We start from the raw sequence: 18293 nt of genomic DNA, 5'->3' as shown, positions 1-18293 counted from the left end.
TGGAGATAGTTTTAATTTTATTCCATAAGCAGTTTTCACAACCAATATTAAGACAAAAGTTTAACAGCTAAAATTTTATTTTTTTTGAGGATTGAAATTGTTTTTAGACTTACTTGCTTAGAATTTATAAATTGAAAATTGGTGAATTGATTGTTCCGTATTAAGTTAAATAATTCTAGTTGATATGTCAGAAGCTGGAGAAAAGAAGGAGTATTTATTTAAAGTAAGTTGACATAATTTACAGGTTACTATGTGAAAGGCCAAATTCATATTCTACATAAAGGCTAAATAAATATATTTGCTTTAAATAAGGCTAAGTTTTTAGTTTTGTATCTTGTTTTTTACGGCTTTATATAATTTGGGTTTGATGACCATGCCATAACATACATAAATCTTTATGTAAACATTAATACTTTTGGCATGTTTTAAATCATTAAATTGATTTTGTCATTTTTTCCCGTCGCATTGTTGTAATATTAATTGTATATCGTATTTATTATTTACTTTTATCAATGTGCGGAAAAACCAAAAAAAAAAACTGACTTAACAGTCAAAATATTAATTGCCTTAATAGTTTTAGTAATTTCACAAACTATTGTTTACATGCTATAAAGTGTAATATTAAATAAATCACGCATTATTACCAACCTATTTAATTTAAGATTATAACACTCTATTTAATTTACAGGTTTTGGTAATTGGCGATATAGCAGTTGGAAAAACCAGCCTTATAAAAAGATATGTCCATCAAATTTTCTCCCAACATTATAGAGCAACTATTGGTGTAGATTTTGCCCTTAAAGTGATCCAAATAAATGAGGACATTATGGTTAGATTGCAGTTATGGGATATAGCAGGTAGACCACGTGTTAGTGCAATATTTATTTTTAAATATGTATTTATCCTCAATATAGAAAAGCTTACTTTTCAGTCTTATACTATAGATATTAAAGTTATAATTTTTTTTTACTTAGGGCAGGAAAGATTTGGAAATATGACAAGGGTTTATTATAGAGAAGCTGTCGGGGCTTTCGTCGTCTTTGATGTCACAAGAGCTTCTACATTTGAAGCAGTTAATAAATGGAAAACAGATCTCGACCAAAAAGTAACAATTTTACTTTTACAAAATTAGTTTAGTTTAGTTTTTTTTTAGCAGTGGCGACAACAATATATATTATACAATATACAACAACAAGTTATTTTAAATACAGCTAAAATTTTTCTGTGCCAGCTAATGTAAACCCCTTGTTAACACTTTGTTATTTTAAATAAACATAGCTAAGTTATAAAACTGATAAAATCTTTTAAATTTTTTTTTAAATTGGGAGTTGCTGAGAATTAAACCAAAACCATGAGATGACATATACAAAAATTACTAAAAATTTTTTTTTTTTTTTAGCTTCAACTTCCGGACGGCAAAGTGATCCCAGCAATTTTGCTCGGCAACAAATGTGACGTCATAAAGGATGGATTGTCGAACAGTAAAGATAAGATGGATGAATATTGTAAAGAAAAAGGTTTTGCTGGTTGGTTCGAAACATCAGCAAAGGTGAATTGTATGGAATTTTTAAATAAAATTATCGAAATGGTAATATAAAAATTCGTACTTACAAAATTAACTTAATAACCTAAGTAACTAAGTTTGGTAAATATTTATAAAAAATAAATAATTTGTCATGTTTTAAATCACTTTTTTTTTGATTTTTTTCACAACATCAATATATTGTTAATTATATATTTTTTTTCGAATTTTTATGATTGCATAAAAAATTCTACCAAAAAATTAAAAGTTTTAAACTTTATTTTAGAACAACCAAAACATAGACGAAGCAGCTAATTTATTGGTTAAATTAATGTTAAAGAATGAGCAGACCTTTGCCCCTCAACAACAAGAGGTTGAACATATTGAATTAAATCCTGCAAGTCCAAACGAAAAAGTTAATTGTTGCTGAAAATAAAAAAATTAAATTAAATTTCACAAATTCTCAGAAAAACTATTTTTACAAAAAATTACCCATCAGAGCTGCAAAAAACTGTGAAGAAATGTTTTGGTTATTTTTTGTTAAATAATTATATCTGTTTAACCTTTTTTTTATATATGTATATGTAAGCATATATATGTATATATAAGAATGCTTATCATAAAGCATCTACTAACTGTCGATTTAATTTTTAACCCTTATTTACAGCCATTTTTACCATTAAAAACACTTACAAATATTGTGCATGTTATTTATATATGCCTTTTTGGTTGTTTATTTTGTAACGTAAATTGTATCGCTTTAAGTATCTTGAACTTCAAATCAGTTAATCTTTAATTTGCAGTCATCCAAGGTTGTGAGTTTAAAATTTCAGTGTTTTTAGAATGCTTATAAAACTTACGTGCAATAAAATTGAATAACATTTATTAAATTTAGTTTTAGCACTTTATAAAGTAGAATTTTACTTTTTATATAAGCTATTAGTGCAATTTATAAATTATTCAATAAAGTAAAGTATATTAACAAAAATAGATTGAGAAAAGTATATAAAAGTAATAAACTTTTTATTTTAATACCTTAAACTTTTACAATTTATTTGTTAGTTCAGGCTATTGCTAGAATTTTGTAATTTAAGTGTATAAAAATATAATATTTCACGTTTTTTTAAAACAATGAGTGTTAATAAACAGAAAGTAGTTATATTTGTTTTTTGCAAACATTCTAATATAAATATTTACATTTTACGCAATTAAAAACAAACTTATACTAAAACTAACATTTTATATTCTTACTGCATTCTTTTAGATGTAACATTACGAAAGTAATTTCTGCAGTATAGAAATCAAAATACCCTTCAAATGAATAAAAAGTGGGATTATAAAATGCAAACTTACAAAAAGGAATATTCATTTAAAGTAAATATTTAAATATTATTAATTAAAAAATACATACACATGTGTCGTGCTTTAATTGGTGTAAAGCAGTTTATCCAGTATCCAAAAGCATGGGATTTTATTCTAACTGACAACCTTAACTTAACACTTTTCTAATAAGGTTTTTAAATATTTTTTCATATCATTAAAGGTTATATGCAGTTTTATCAGGCAAATGTACGCCTTTATTATATGTGATTAACAAATTCGTAAACGCCCAAAAGCAAATAGTTTGGCATTGGCGAGTCTCGAACCCGGAATCTTTCGGTTTGTAAACCAATAAAAAAATAGTTTACCAGAAATTATTTTTTCAGGTATTAGTAATAGGGGATTTAGCGGTAGGGAAGACAAGTATTATCAACAGATATGTCCATAACACCTTTCAACAAAACTACCGAGCTACAATTGGGGTCGATTTTGCTCTTAAAGTGATTCACTATAACAGTGACGTCATAGTAAGGTTACAGTTATGGGATATTTCAGGTAAAAATATTTACAGACAAGAAAAAAATTTAAAATTAATAAAAAAAAAATTATTTTAAACTTAGGGCAAGAAAGATTTGGAAATTTGACAAGGGTTTATTATAGAGAAGCTGTCGGTGCGTTCGTTGTCTTTGATGTCACAAGAGCATCAACTTTAAAGACTGTTGACGCTTGGAAAGAAGATTTGGACAAAAAAGTAAAATTTAAAAAAATTAAAAAAAAAAAATCTAAAAAAAAACTCTAAATAAAAAAAAATTTTAAATTTAAAAATTCAATTTTTTTAAATTAAACACTTTTTTTATTATTTTTAGCTGCAACTTCCGGACGGTAAAGTGATCCCGGCAATTTTGCTTGGCAACAAATGTGACGTCATAAAGGATGGATTGTCGAACAGTAAAGATAAAATGGATGAATATTGTAAAGAAAAAGGTTTTGCTGGTTGGTTCGAAACATCAGCTAAGGTAAAATATTTTATAAATTAATTATTATTTTTTTAACATCCTTTAAAATTTTTTTGATAAATTTTTTGTTAAAATTCAATTTTAGAACAACAAGAACATCAACGAATCTGTCAATTTTTTGCTCAAACTAATTTTTAAAAATATTACAAATGATCAACCGCTAGATGATGATACTGAGCTCCTTATATTAAACGAAAACTCTAACCCAATAGCAAAATGCTGTAGTGTGTAAAATCAAAATACCTATTGTGATTTTTAGTACTGATTTTTATTGTTTTTGTAATTAGTTATTGCATTATTATAAAAGTATGTGTAAATGTAATTTCAGAACATAGTTTGTTGTAATAATTAAATTGTTAATACATTTAATGCACAAAAAACTTTTTTTTCTTTTGTCATTTTTCCTTTAAGAAGTTACAATACATTTTAACAAAAATTTGAAGTGCCACTTTAAACAAAAGTTTTAATATATTCAATTTTTGTTTATGATGAAACAATACACTTTAAACCCCCAACTGACACTTAAAGGTGTGTCTTTAGCGATAATAAGCAACACGCATAAAATATTGCTTAAAAATATCTTTAAATTCTGTAGAAGTTAAACTGAATGTAGAATATCAAAAAATAGAAATTAAATATTAAAATAATAAATTTAATAGGAGATTTAATTAAAAAAAGGAATACAGTATCTTTAAATTTATTTTAACAAAAAAGTTATTAAAGAAAATATTAGAAATATGACTGATTTTTCTGATACTTATTGCACAATATGTAAAATCTGGTACCTTAAGTATTTAAGGCCTGGTGATACTGTGCCATTCAAAAAACCACCCTACGTATTACCACTTGGAGTTTGTATTATAATGACATGTAAGTAAAAAAATAAACAGTATTCTTAATCTTAAAATTTGAAAATATTAATAAAGAAAATATTAATATCAGCGTAGTGTAGTGGTCAGAACACTTGGCCTCAATATATGAGGTCCTGAGTTTGATTTTCACTGCTTTTATAATGTAAAGCCCTTGAGTAAGGTGATATAAACGGTATGAACTTCTGCTGAGCTAACACTTAGCAGCAGCTTAATTATAGAACAATTATAATTTGTTAATTTCTAAACTGCCAAAAACAATTCGAGACTGGGTCAGGGTAACAATTGTTACTTTATGTTTTGGTTGCGCATTTAACTTTCCCACTTCAAGGACAAATAAGCATAAAAAACTTTGAAATTTATTTAAAGGTTTTAATAAATAAAATAATAATTACAACAACTCTAATTTTTTTTTGATTTCTAGCATCGCTGATTTTAGTTCTCGATGCGCTGGCAATGTTTTGTCAAACCCAGGGTCTGACGTCACCTTCTCCGTCATTTTTGGGGAATCCCGGATTTCCATTGTGGCTTTCAATATTGGTTTTCTTTATTAAAATATATTAAATTTTTAATAAATCTAAAATTTAAGTTTTTTTTTAATTTTTAAATTTTTTTTTTTAGTTTATGGTTGCAGGAGGAACTCAGATTGCTGCTTATAAAAAGAAAACAAGATTTTCAGTAATTTTTTTATCCATTTTTTTAAATTTTGTGTAAATTATTTATTTCTGTTATTTGATATTGTTATTTTTAGTTCTTGTTTATTTAAAAGTGCTAATAATTATTTTAATTGCTATAATTATCGCCATTTAAAGATGAATACTAATTATTATTACCTTAAAACAAATATCAAAAATAAACAATTTAATATATTTTAATTTTAGGCGGCAATTTCTTTTGGATTTTCAGTAATTGGAACAATTTTTGTCATGATTTTACTTGCTCTTATGACTATGTCTATCTCGCAAGAAGTTAGTAAAATTAACCAAAAATCCTAAAAATGTATTTATTAAGTCTTAAATTACATTTTTACTAAGTTATGTAATAACGTTGCTATTAATAAGTTTAATTTTAGGCAGTATAATCATTTATAAAAAAAAATATTTAATTAAAAAAAATGTTAATTTTTTTTAGTTAAATTATTTTCACCAAACGACTAAATCTACTGGAGTTGTTATTTCCACAATTATTTGCATCCTCGTGCTGGCGCTGTTTGCTCTGCTTTCGTCATCATCTCTCCTTTGTTACGTAGCGCTGACGTCACATGATGATAGGTGGTTTACAGATAGAGTAAGTGTCAAAAATCTTAATCGTTTCCAAAACTTAGTATTTGAAGAAACAAATAGCTAAATGTAAAAACAAAAATTGCTGATTGCAATATAGTCCAATACAAAAAATATTGCGCACTACAACCAGTATAATATATTATTTTATATATATCTTTATCCTTAATGTAAGAAGGTCGACTTCACGACCTAAACATAAAGTAACATCACTTACTGCGACCCAGTCTTGAGTTGCCTGTGGCAGTTTGTAATATTATAGATTAAAATTTTCCAATAATTAAACTGCTGATTAAGTGCTGGCTTAGCAGAAGTTCATACCGTTTATAGCGCCTTACTCAAAGACGCTACAGCATGGGAGCAGTGGGGATTAAACCCAGACCTCATGTGGTGTAGCAAGTGTTTTTACCACTACACCACGCTGCCGGTTTTAATATATATTTTTCACAATATTTTTCGTAATGTAATTTAGTTTAGAAGTTGTAAAAAAAACAAGCATATTAACACACACTTGTAAAAAATTATTTCAGGGCACCCAGCACGACCCCCCAAATGATGTCACACATAACGGTGGAGTCGCAAAACTTTCGGTACCAAGTGGACAGCCTGCTTTCTTGTTTTACGCTCCATCTATGGAAGCTTCTAAATATACGTCAGCCTTTGGTGACGTCATGAAGGGAATTGAAGTTAAAAATAACAGTAAGTTTTTAATTTTTTTCTGAAATTATAAATAATTTTTTTAACAATTTTTTCAATTTTAGAGCCTAAAACAAATGTGGAAGATAGTGATTATGACGTCATAGAAAGAGTTAAAACAGCAGGTAACGAAAAATAAATTAAAAAAAAAAGTTTTTTTTAAATTACAAAAATTTGAATATATAAAATAACGTAAATTGTATTCAGCTTAAATTATTTGTAGGTTTTAAATTTTCTTTTCTTATTATTTTTTTATTTTCTTTATGACTAGATACAAACGACACCAGCAGGACTTTAACTGAAACCCCGAACTTACTAAACCAACCAAATCTTAATCTATCTACTGTTTAAACACTTACAATAAAATTTATTCATTTCCTAGCTTTGAACTACTTGATTTAAACAATACTGTAAAAAAATTGTTAAATTGAAACATTGTCTAAAAAACCCAAAAACATAATTTTTGATGTAGATACCATAACACTCAATTATTCATAAAAATATAAACTTTTTTGCAAATACAAATTTATTAAATAATCATTTTAGGATTTATATGAATATTTGATTGCCACTTCTTTTTATGATTAGCTTCTGTATATTCTCACATTATTACGTGAATAATCATATTTTTATGACAACTCAATATTATAACACGTGGCTATCTTTATTGACTTTAACATCTTTTGACGGTGGTGACGTCACGAACTTTTGCATGACGTCACGGGGTTTTAGCGTTCTAGTGTTATCGCAGTTTGGCCGACAGACAATCAAGTTTTTGTTGACATTTGGTCGGATCTTAAATTTTATTCAAACAAAGAAAAGTGGAACCTAAATGTAAACAACTTTCAGGAATAAGTTTCATTTATTTTGGCCACACTTACAAGTTTAAGTTATTTAAAAAAATGCAAATGTTAACACCAATTGTTTAATGATTATTTATAAATTTATGACATATCATAATTTAGATATTGCATTAAAATGTAATTATTTTTTAAAAGCTTTACAACATAGACCTTTTAAGCGGGTGTATTTTATTTTTTTTACAAGTTAATTATTTTTAAATATTCAAATGTTATCATTAAAACTTCTTGCATAAATCTTCTAAGAAAAATTATTCCTTTTTGAATGTTACTTTAACTTATAACCCACTTGCATTTTATAGCCTTTTTATTAAATAGTTTAGTAAAAAACTACAAGGTGTATATCAAATAAAAGCAAAAATTAAAAAAAAAAATGTGTAAAATAAAGAAAAAATGCAATTTGAATAAGACAATTTATATACCAACTTTTAAATTTAAGCTAGAGCCATGTTTCATAGGTTTAATAAAACTAAATAAATACTTACACTTACTGAATTAGATGTATCTTCTGTTTAAATGTACTTATTATATTGACCATTACGATTAGCTTATCTATTTTGGTTGTTATCAAAAAATCAAACAACAACTTTCCAAGTAAACAAATTTTCCGTTTCCGAACTAAGAACAATACAAAAATACGACACGTGACCGCTACGTCATAATAGCAGTGATATTTTGATATCGAGGCGTCATCAGTTTCACGAAAAAGCAAATAAACATCGGAGAGAGGACGCGGTTACCTTCCCTGTCTCCCGCAGAGCTACACCGTATCCCGCGTAGTGTTTTCAGTGTATTCATCCGACGCCATTGTTTCTCAGGACCACGCGTCTTCCGACCAATTAAAAAGCCTCAGCGCGCAGGCTGAAAAAAAAACGATTGTGACGTCATAATTCTAGCATTGTGGCGCGTATAAACTTGGCACGCAAGTGCGAATCTACATCATAGCAAATTTTCACTAACCAGTGAAAAGTTACCAAAAAAATTGTAGCAAAAAATTACAAACTCGAGTTGGGTTGTGATTTTTCGAGTTGTAGTGTTTTAGTTTAGTGAGTTTTTGTTGCACCTAGCTTAAGATTTTTGCGCTATATTGCAAGTTTTTATTAATTATTATAGGCAGTAAATAACAATAAGTTGTGAGATTTGGTAAGTTCAGGTTCACAGTTTTGTGTAAAATAAAAATTTGCAAGAATCGAAAGATTAATTTAAAAACAAATTTAAAAATAAGTTTTAACCAAAAGCTAAACTTATTTATCATTCAACAAGAATATATATCAAATAAAAACTCATATATTTATTATTACCAACTTTAGACCAAAAATTAAACCCTAATAATAAAAAAAAAACCTAATTAAGTACAAATTTATATTAATTTCAGATTTAAAACAAGTTTAAAATATGTCTTCTGTTAATACCAAACAACTTCTTGATGTTATCGAGAAGTCAATGACTTCAGATACGATTCCTACTAATAATGGAGTTAAGGTAAAATATTTAATATTTTCAGTTACATTTTAGAATTCTTATACTTATTATTTAATTTATATTTGTAAAAAAAATATTTAAATATTTAAAGCAAAGTTTTTTTTACCATTTTGATATATTAAAATAATCAAACATTTAAATAAAAGACCAAAAAATATCAAAAACTTTAATATTTGGATAATAAAACACTTATATTTAATAAAAAAAGGTATCATAGACAAAAAATCAATTTTTTTTTTATTTTTAGATGTCGTTATTAGATCTTCAACTTTGGTCAAGATTTAACAACTTTGTAAACGAAATGATTGTGACCAAAAATGGGCGCCGGATGTTCCCGGTTCTGAAATCAACGGTGACCGGACTGGACCCGAATGCAATGTACTCGATTATGCTAGATTTTGTGCCAGTAGATAACAATAGGTAAAATTAGTATTTTTTTCTGTACATTTACAAAACAAATATCTATCTGTTGTTAAAATTCTGGCATTGTAAGGTGGGTAACATAAGGTCATTTGTTTGATTCCCACCGCTTCCACCTTCAAGTAAGGCGCTAAAAACCGTTTTTATTTCTGCCGAGCCTAAAACCAATTGTTGAAATATTCAGATGGCCAATACTATAATATTATATTTCAAAAATAAACTTATCAAATTTTTTAAAATTTAGATGGAAATATGTAAACGGGGAATGGATCCCAGGGGGTAAACCCGAACCCCACATTAACACGTGCGCTTACGTTCACCCCGATTCACCCAATTTTGGGTCCCACTGGATGAAACAACCGATCGGTTTCAGTCGTGTTAAACTCACCAATAAAGCAACTGCTAATAACCAGGTAAAATATGAAGATAAAAAAAGATAAGAATGTGATATAAAATCTAACTATCATTACAAATCACTAGCCAATACAATCACTACAGCCAATACAGCCAATCACTAGTCACTAGCCTTACAGTCAGGATTTTAAAGTAATATGATCGATACTCTAACTAATATTTGCTAGCGATTTACCTGAGCACTGTAAAAGGCGGTTTTATTTATTTGAAACCTATGAATTGTACATATATTTTCCACTAAGCTCATAATATCTAAATAAAGTTAATTTTTAAAGAAAAAATTCTATAAATAATCAAAGTGTCATTAATATCTCATTGCGATTTTATTTTTAATTCCAATAATTAGTAAACATTTTAACCAAAACTGTAATTTTTAAAAGATGCATACTAACAAAACCATTTTTTCAGCCAGCAAATAATGTTAAGTTAATGACTCTTTTCATTTACATTAATTAATTTTAATAACATTTTTTTCCTCAGCAAATAATGTTAAACTCTCTGCATAAATATGAACCTCGCATTCACGTGATCAAGGTGGGAGGAGCAGAATCACAAAAATTAATTGCTTCTCATTCTTTCCCTGAAACTCGGTTTATTGCCGTTACTGCTTATCAGAACGAAGATGTAAGTGTATACACTTTATGTAGTAGGTGTTTAAATGCGTATATAGTGGCTGTGCATGTCCGTACTTATTTATATGGGAATTTAATTGGGAAGCGGTCAATTGAAAAAAAAAATTAAATAAAAATTTGAAATAACATTATTTTGTTGATTTAAAAAAAACTTAATTCTACAGTTATTTAGCATTTTCTTTACTCAATTCACATTATATTTAAAAACACAATTATGATTTTTTTTTAAATAATTTTAAACTTCTTACATAATTCTGTTATTAACCAGTGTATTTTAACTTATAGGTAACTGGTTTAAAAATCAAATACAATCCATTTGCAAAAGCCTTTCTTGATGCTAAAGAAAGTAGAAACGAAAACGATCATTTTTACAAAGAAATGAATAAACAAAATAAAAACTTTCCACAACGTAAGTATAAACATATTCACACTTTCACTAACTTATTAAATACTTTTATTTATTAATTATTTATTAAATTTATAGTTCCCAACTGGCTACCCAATGCCAACGAAAACATGCCATTAGTACCGCAACCGATGCTGCCACCTTGCGGCCAACAATTTCCACATATACCGACCACAATTTCAAGTTTTCCACAACAGAGCAATTACACGGGCCGAGAACGACCGACTAGTAGTTACAAAGAACATAGAAAAGCACCTTACTCTACTAACCACCAGTCCTATGTTAATAACTCTTTACAATCTATATCCCCAACCTCAAGTAAGTTAAAATATAGAAATGTTTGTTGTTTGTTTCATTAAGATAAGCTTAAATATAAACAGTTTGCACAGTTGACCCGCTGCTTTATCCAAAGAATTTAAAACAAAACCCATTTTAAGAAGAGAGAAAATCAAAAAAAGAAGTTATAATTTTTTTCTGTTTTTAATAGATCCACAGCTACAACAACAAACTAATATAACCGAGCAACAACAATACCCTAACCCTGAACTTATGACGTCATCATACCCCGACCCTAACAACTACATTCCCGCCCATCAATGGGTCCAAGGTGCTTACCCGGGGGAAGTCCCCGTCCACCTGGGTGAAGGCGATTTTCTTCAGTATAACTTCGGGGACAGCGCCGGGGGATTTCCCTATGTGGACCCTAACTTTCCACAAAGTGAACCACTTTATCCTCATTTTGTTGACCCGCAACTCACCACTGGGTGTGCTGATGGTTACGAGCAGTATGCAAATATGTGGGGCTACGACCCGCAATGTAGCGCCCCCTATCAACATGACCCCAACATTTTGCAAAGTAGATGTGGGTTAATGACGTCACCACAAAATAGGTAAAAATTAAATTAATTCAAGAAATACATAATAAAAATAAATTAAATATTTTTTTAAAAATGTTTTTAATTTTACTTTTAGTTTTCACTCAAGTCAGTTTATGCCATTAAACGAAGCGACAACGACTAACTCACTGTATACGTCACCCAGCTATGACGTCACACCCGTCGCAACAACAGTGAACAACCTCACTTCTCAGATGACGTCATCAATTTACGACACACCTTCCCCGCCGGTTATCGAACTTTTATCGAACTCGCCGATCTCAACCGATTATGACGTCACAGCGGCTTCGCAAATTCCGCAGCCTTGGCAACCGATAACCCCGCCTTCACAGTGACGTCATAATCCTATGACGTCATTCACGTGATAGCCAGTCTATTTTACATGATATTTTTATTTATGAATCACCTTTTTTGAATAAAATTTTAAAATGAAAATATTTGGATTATTTTCGGCTTTCAACTTTACATGAACTAGTTATTACTCACGAAGTATTCCGGCCTAGCTTATTTGCAAATTAGAAGATCGGTATTTAAAGTAGTTGCCAGATTCGATGTTTGACATTTTGACAGAAAGGCAGAAAATCATTACAATATAAATATGGTAAACCGAACATGAAAGTATATTTTAAAATATAAAGGGGCCATTGTTTTAAATATAAAGTTGAAATTGAAAGTAATATTTTGTGAGTTTAGATTAAAATCTTGAAATAAAATAAATGAATATAACAAACACCTTTTTTTATAAACCAAACTACCTTAGTTCTAAAGTTAATTAAATTCTTTATTAAACATTTTTATACAGAGCTTTCTAATAAATAAATTTTGTAATATAAAAAAAATATAAAAGCCTATTTTCAAATACAAATTACTAATTTGAAATTAAGTGAAAACATATGAGTTATAATATATTGTGTATTTATAACAAACAAATTTAATTTGGTTTAACTCTGGCAATTTATTACAATCTAAATTTTTTTTGGGAATAGTAGCAAAACCAGTTTTAAAATTTACGGAAATGTTGTTCTCCGTTGTTTTATGTAAACAACAGATTTACCCGCTTATGAAAACTTATTTCACGTTGTTGACATTTAGCTTTTAAACTTGTTCGCGAAAATGACTAAATTTTTGTCCCGTTTAAAAACGTCGTGATTCTGTGGTTTAAAGTTCAGAAAAATAACAAAAATTTTAATGCGAAAATTTCCTAGAATATTTGATTTTAACCTTTATGATTCAGTTAATATTTTTATCTGAAAAAGCCAATTTTAAAATTACATAAAAAAGCTTGTAAATTGATTTTAATTTTTTTGTATTTTTTTTGACTTTTGAATTTTTTTAAGAAGAAATGGAACGTAAAATAAAAAAATTTATGGTATATTTAAAGTACAGTGTTTAAACGAAATAAATACAAAAAAATACACTTATCCGGCTTACTTATATACCTAAATATATAAAAATATTTTAACATCATTAATAATTAAACAAAAAACTTTTAAAAACACATTTTAAAAATTTTAATAAAAACCGATTAAGTTTAAAAATATTATTTAACTCTCCTTCTTTTACATTTTAACATATGCTTTTTAAATAATTTTAAAAAATTAAATTTTTTTATTGAAACAAAATGTTCATTGTTACGTAATAAAAAATGGGTGAAATCGTGGACCCAAGAAATACAAGAAATTGAAATTTGCTGATTTGAAATAGATGGTATTTCCATAATACTTTCACTAGGAATATGATGTAACTAAAATAAAATAAATAAATTTTCATATTAAATTTAAATAGTAATTTTATTAAAAAAAAAACATTAAAACCATAATAATATTTTAATAAATAATTTGATATAATTAAAGTTTTAAATAAAAATTTTTGTTACCAAAAAATATAAAGTTTTTAAAAATCTCATGTATGCATATATATAATAAAGCTAGGTAAATTAAATAAATATTTACACATATATATATATATATACATATATACATGTATGTATGTGCGTATGTATGTATGTAAGTACAATTTATTGTCTTTAAACTAAAAAAACTTCTTTTTGTTGTGCAATTATCGCAAAAAAAATTGCAAATTGCGACCATTTTACAATAATTAAAATGCACTCCGGGCAAAATTAACTACAAAAAAAAATAGCTAAATTTAAAAAATATATATATAAATAAAATTATAAAAAGTAAAAGTTTGTTTACCTTTGCATATATATTTGAAAATTCCTCAAAATGAATAATTAAAGATTGAAATAATTTTTCTAATTCGTTTCTGTTATTTTCGTGATATTGTTCCATACAATTGTTGGTGAAATCTTTCATTATTTTAGTAATAATTTGAAAAATAAATAATAAATGTTTTTCTGATTTTTGATTTGAATTGAAGGACTGATTCTAAAAAAAAATACAAAAATATTTAAAAAAATATATGTTTTTATTTTAAATTATGCTAAAATAAAAATAATGTAAAAAAATAAATAACTTACTAATTCTAAAGGTATTTCCAAATTGCAATTAGCATTTGTATTCTAAAAAATAAATAATTATTTATAAAATCAACTGTAAAACTTAAAGCTTTATTTTTTTTTTAATATTTAATAAAAATAAATATATATAAATGTTATAAAATAAAAATTTTATAAACTAATTTAATAGTATAAATGGATATCCAATGAAAAATTAAATTAAAACCTGAACAGCAAGTTATTTAGAAAACAATATGGCGACAATATTTTATTTACTAAAACCGTCGCTTAAAAATTTGGTTAAACTGCTGTAAAGTATTAGAATTATATTTTACTTAAATCGTTAATAACTTACAGTAAAAATAATAAAAACTATGTAATCTATTAATAAATCAAGTCAATTCTTATATAAGAAATGTTAAAATATTTTTATAAAGTAACTAATAAACATACTTGTAGAACTATTCTAGATCAATACCTATCGAAAAATTTATAAAATACGGTTAGACTCCCCCTAAACAATTACTCATTAATTACACATTTTTTTAATTGAAATTCTGTGTGAAAATGCCTAAAGCAATTGATATTATATAAAAGAAAAAATTATCGTACTAACTAATACGGCGCTTGAAATAATTACTGAGATATTGCGCAAGACAGAAACGTCCATAGTCACGATGATATTTTAAATTTAACGATTGCGTTATCAAGAAATGACTTTAAAAGTTTTTAATTCTCTTGTAACAGTAACAACTTTGAAATAGCTATTCTATTTTTTTAAATTTATTTATCTTCGATGTGGGAAGGTCGACTTCACGACATCAACATAGAGTAACATCAGTTAATCCGATCCAGTTTCAAGTTTTGGCAGTTTAAAATATTATAGATTATAATTTTTCGATAATTATGAGCTGCTGATTAAGTGTTGATTCAGAAGAAGTTCATACCGTTTATAGCGCCTTACTCAAGAGCTCTACAGCATGGGAGCAGTGGGGATAATACCCAAGACCTTATGTAGTGAAGCTAAGTGTATTGACCACTACACCAAACCGTCGGTAAAATATATAAATATAAACATAAAATAAATATAAACTTACTGAATTTTCTCGCAATAAAATGCTCAACTTTTTTGATTCCAACAAGATCTTAATTTTCAGGTGTTCAAAATCTTTCAGTTTGGTTGAGCGAATTTTTCTTGAGCTTTGTAAACGATAAGAGCTGACTATAGATAAATTAAACGCTAAAATTAAATACTTTATTAAATTCATATTATCTCTTGATTCAATTTGATCTGTCTGTTAAATAATACAATTTTTTTATAAAATTTTTTTTAATAATACAATTTTTTTTATAAAATGCTTTCTGTTAATTAATATAAATTTTGTCTGTTAAATAAAACAATTTTTTCATAAAATTCTTTTCTATTATTCATCTTAGATGATTTAGTAGAAAAGTATTTGATGAAAAAAATAAGGCAATCAAAAATTCCAGGCACTTTGTTACCGCAAAATCTAATGACTATTGAGTCAAACTTTTAAGTAATAGCGCCACAAAAATTTGTGGTTTAATCTATATAGCAAACCTAGTTTTTCTCAACTTTATAACTACATAATTAACGTTAATGTTTAGTTGATTTGACGCTATTTCCAAAATATCTACGAATACTCAAATAATGAATATTTTGTAATATACATTTGGTAACAAATTATATCATAAACAAAGTAATTTCAACTATTTTTATACATTTAAATTTAATAATTTTATAATCTGATAATTAATTAACTACTTTTTAAATACATCCTTCAATAAATATAACTATTTAAACCAAATATATAAATCCAAAATATAATGATATCATTCTTGTTAATTAATTCGAATAAAGTACGACGTTATATTTATATAACTTGGCTTAATTCAGCTGTCATTAACCGCTTATGTAACCACTAAATTCTTAATTATGTTGCTACTAAATACTTATCATACATTTAATTCTTGTCATAAGACTTTTATAGGGCTGTACTATCGCCCTAAGGTGATTAAATTTTTAAAAGAAGGGAGGGACCTTTCTAAAAGGTCAGGAAAATCATTTCTGCATTTTAAAATAAACAAATTTAATTTGCACGTAGCAGTATTTTAATATAAAATTAGAATAGTTTTATTTTTATAATTTTTGAAATTCAGTTAGAAATTGTAAATTGAAAGTGAGACAGAGATAAATGTTTGGTTTCGATTTTTCAAATGTCAACGTTGATATGTTTATAAAACCGTCTTATCTTAAATTTTATCTGTTTTTTTCAAGTTTCGCTATACAAAATGTAATCAAAATTAAATGTTTTACAGGGCTTTAGCAAAAATTAGAATTTTGTAATCCACTGAAATTTTTTTCTCCTATAAAATCACGTGACCTAATTTCCGCCTTCCCTATGACCTTACAACGATTTCAGGAAATGGACAAACTAGTCGACCAAATCCTTCCAAGAAAAATTCGAAATCTAATAAAAATTTCAGCCCGCGTGAAAGGTTAGTTCGATAAAGTAGTGTTTGCGTTCGATCACCATGTAAGTAGCAACGTAAAAATTGACGCATTTTGTTTATTGATGATATCTTGACACATTAACATATTTGACCTTATATTTCACCTACAAAAAAGCGATTTTTATAAAGTAAGCTATCACAATTCACCAGAGAAAAATTTTTCGAGACTCGTCTGTGAAAATTGTTTGTCGGTTGGCATTTAAGTAAACCAACAAACTAATTTTATTCTTCTAATATTAGAAATAAAAAACTAAAGGGGCCGCAAAATAAGATAAAGATAGAAAACGTGATAGCACATTTATCCAAAATAAAACCAGCTAACTATTGAAAATTTTTAAATTAGAATATACAAACTTAAAAAAATATCGCAAGTTTTGAATAGAAAAACTAAAACAAAATAAAATATCTAACTACAAATTAGAAAAAGGCAACTAATAACAAAATACAACACAACTACAATTAAAACAAAGACCAATTTACCTTTTTTTCAACTAAGAAAAACTATGCTTAAATAAAATAACAAAAAGTAATAATTGTAACAAAATATTTATGTTAAATATCCGTTAACGTCGGGTTTAAAAGTAAATAAATAATATGATTGCGGCGGGCCTTAACCTTTTGGATCGTCCACCGAATCCCACTAAACTTGTTTTAAAAATATCTAATTGGAAATTTTTATGACAAACAATTAATTATTAATCTGCATTTTTAATGGCAACTCGTGACTGAAACGAAATGCCAACTTTAAGGTAGTCCTAAACAATTTGTTGTGCTAACACCGCACAGCAGAATCTAATGCCAGATATGCTACCAGTCATTTCTAAAAATAAGTTAACCTACAGCATTATGAACTCGTCTTATCGAAAAGTTACGTTTAAAATTTATATAACAAAATGTCAAAAAGTTAATTGCAAAAAAAAATGATTTATTTAACTTTGTATGTAACTAAAACTAATCCATATAGAGGGCCCATATTTAGCGTAAACAAATTATATTTATAAAATTACTAAATTTTGTATTAGTTATTAAACTAATTATCAATTTTTCACGCCTTATTTTTAATTTTTAACAACGTGTCAGACTATATAAAATCAATAAACATAAACGAAAAAGGCCAACAGCCTTATATGCGTAACCTGCCTTTAAACATTTCTTAACAGGTTAACAAGGCTCACGTTAAGCTGCAAAAAAAGCACGTCGACGCTTAATTAAAATTTTGAAATCTGTTAAAAACGTAGCCTGCCTAACTAAACCAAGCAAGCGGCTTTACTTAAAGTTTAAAGAAATTGTTTAAAAGTCTCTTTTAAATACAATTCAATATACGTTGGGAAGTAAAGACACGCCTAAATAGCATATTATAGTAAATATATAAACTTGAATAATGCTTTAAGGCATTTTACGTAAAACCAAGCGTTAATTCGTGGAATAGAAGTGCCGTTTTACTGAGCTTAAACGGTTAAAAAATACTTTTAATAAATCAATCT

At 27.0% G+C, this 18293-nt stretch overlaps 4 protein-coding genes across 4 annotated transcripts; 3 read left to right on the top strand and 1 right to left on the bottom strand.

Moving 5' to 3' along the window:
- Positions 1–175: 175 nt before the first annotated feature.
- Positions 176–4090, top strand: LOC145741789 (uncharacterized). The gene is made up of 10 exons (XM_082559443.1): positions 176–223; positions 689–857; positions 975–1105; positions 1400–1549; positions 1809–1937; positions 2525–2533; positions 3229–3397; positions 3463–3593; positions 3709–3858; positions 3944–4090. The coding sequence occupies exons 1-10, from the start codon at positions 185–187 to the stop codon at positions 4088–4090; spliced, it is 1224 nt and encodes a 407-aa protein (XP_082415569.1). The 5' UTR covers positions 176–184.
- Positions 4091–4609: 519 nt separating this feature from the next.
- LOC145741777 (uncharacterized) lies at positions 4610–7054 on the top strand. The gene is made up of 8 exons (XM_082559432.1): positions 4610–4728; positions 5152–5267; positions 5349–5405; positions 5609–5695; positions 5859–6014; positions 6538–6706; positions 6769–6828; positions 6975–7054. Exons 1-8 carry the CDS (start codon positions 4722–4724, stop codon positions 7052–7054), a joined length of 732 nt encoding a protein of 243 aa, XP_082415558.1. The 5' UTR covers positions 4610–4721.
- A 1904-nt stretch (positions 7055–8958) lies between these two features.
- Positions 8959–12148, top strand: LOC145741767 (T-box transcription factor T-A-like). Its single transcript, XM_082559421.1, has 8 exons — positions 8959–9045; positions 9293–9465; positions 9710–9878; positions 10360–10503; positions 10797–10920; positions 10996–11235; positions 11405–11807; positions 11890–12148. The coding sequence occupies exons 1-8, from the start codon at positions 8959–8961 to the stop codon at positions 12146–12148; spliced, it is 1599 nt and encodes a 532-aa protein (XP_082415547.1).
- Positions 12149–13244: 1096 nt separating this feature from the next.
- LOC145741757 (uncharacterized) lies at positions 13245–15706 on the bottom strand. The gene is made up of 6 exons (XM_082559409.1): positions 15674–15706; positions 15372–15569; positions 14296–14337; positions 14012–14203; positions 13449–13557; positions 13245–13252 (listed from the first exon to the last, which is right to left on the bottom strand). The coding sequence occupies exons 1-6, from the start codon at positions 15704–15706 to the stop codon at positions 13245–13247; spliced, it is 582 nt and encodes a 193-aa protein (XP_082415535.1).
- Positions 15707–18293: the final 2587 nt, after the last annotated feature.

This window comes from Corella eumyota, chromosome 1 (assembly GCF_963082875.1).
Source record: "Corella eumyota chromosome 1, kaCorEumy4.1, whole genome shotgun sequence".
NCBI classification, from domain to species: Eukaryota; Metazoa; Chordata; class Ascidiacea; order Phlebobranchia; family Corellidae; genus Corella; species Corella eumyota.
Note: the sequence above shows the minus strand (reverse complement) of the source record. Positions and strands in the feature narration are given on the sequence as shown.

Bases quoted from the DNA above. Each gene is read 5' to 3' on its own strand.
- LOC145741767 (XM_082559421.1), top strand. From the start codon at position 8,959: ATGTCTTCTGTTAATACCAAACAACTTCTTGATGTTATCGAGAAGTCA. The intron at 9,466-9,709 runs GTAAAATTAGTA...TTTAAAATTTAG, and splicing joins GTGCCAGTAGATAACAATAG to ATGGAAATATGTAAACGGGG. The intron at 11,808-11,889 runs GTAAAAATTAAA...TTTTACTTTTAG, and splicing joins ATGACGTCACCACAAAATAG to TTTTCACTCAAGTCAGTTTA.
- LOC145741789 (XM_082559443.1), top strand. From the start codon at position 185: ATGTCAGAAGCTGGAGAAAAGAAGGAGTATTTATTTAAA. The intron at 858-974 runs GTAGACCACGTG...TTTTTTACTTAG, and splicing joins GCAGTTATGGGATATAGCAG to GGCAGGAAAGATTTGGAAAT. The intron at 3,594-3,708 runs GTAAAATTTAAA...TATTATTTTTAG, and splicing joins AAGAAGATTTGGACAAAAAA to CTGCAACTTCCGGACGGTAA.
- LOC145741757 (XM_082559409.1), bottom strand. From the start codon at position 15,706: ATGAATAATAGAAAAGAATTTTATGAAAAAATT. The intron at 15,570-15,673 runs GTTTTATTTAAC...ATTATTTAACAG, and splicing joins AAGAATTTTATGAAAAAATT to ACAGATCAAATTGAATCAAG. The intron at 13,558-14,011 runs GTAAACAAACTT...ATTTTATTTTAG, and splicing joins TTTCAAATATATATGCAAAG to TTACATCATATTCCTAGTGA.
- LOC145741777 (XM_082559432.1), top strand. The intron at 5,268-5,348 runs GTTTTCTTTATT...TTTTTTTTTTAG, and splicing joins CATTGTGGCTTTCAATATTG to TTTATGGTTGCAGGAGGAAC. The intron at 6,829-6,974 runs GTAACGAAAAAT...CTTTATGACTAG, and splicing joins AGAAAGAGTTAAAACAGCAG to ATACAAACGACACCAGCAGG.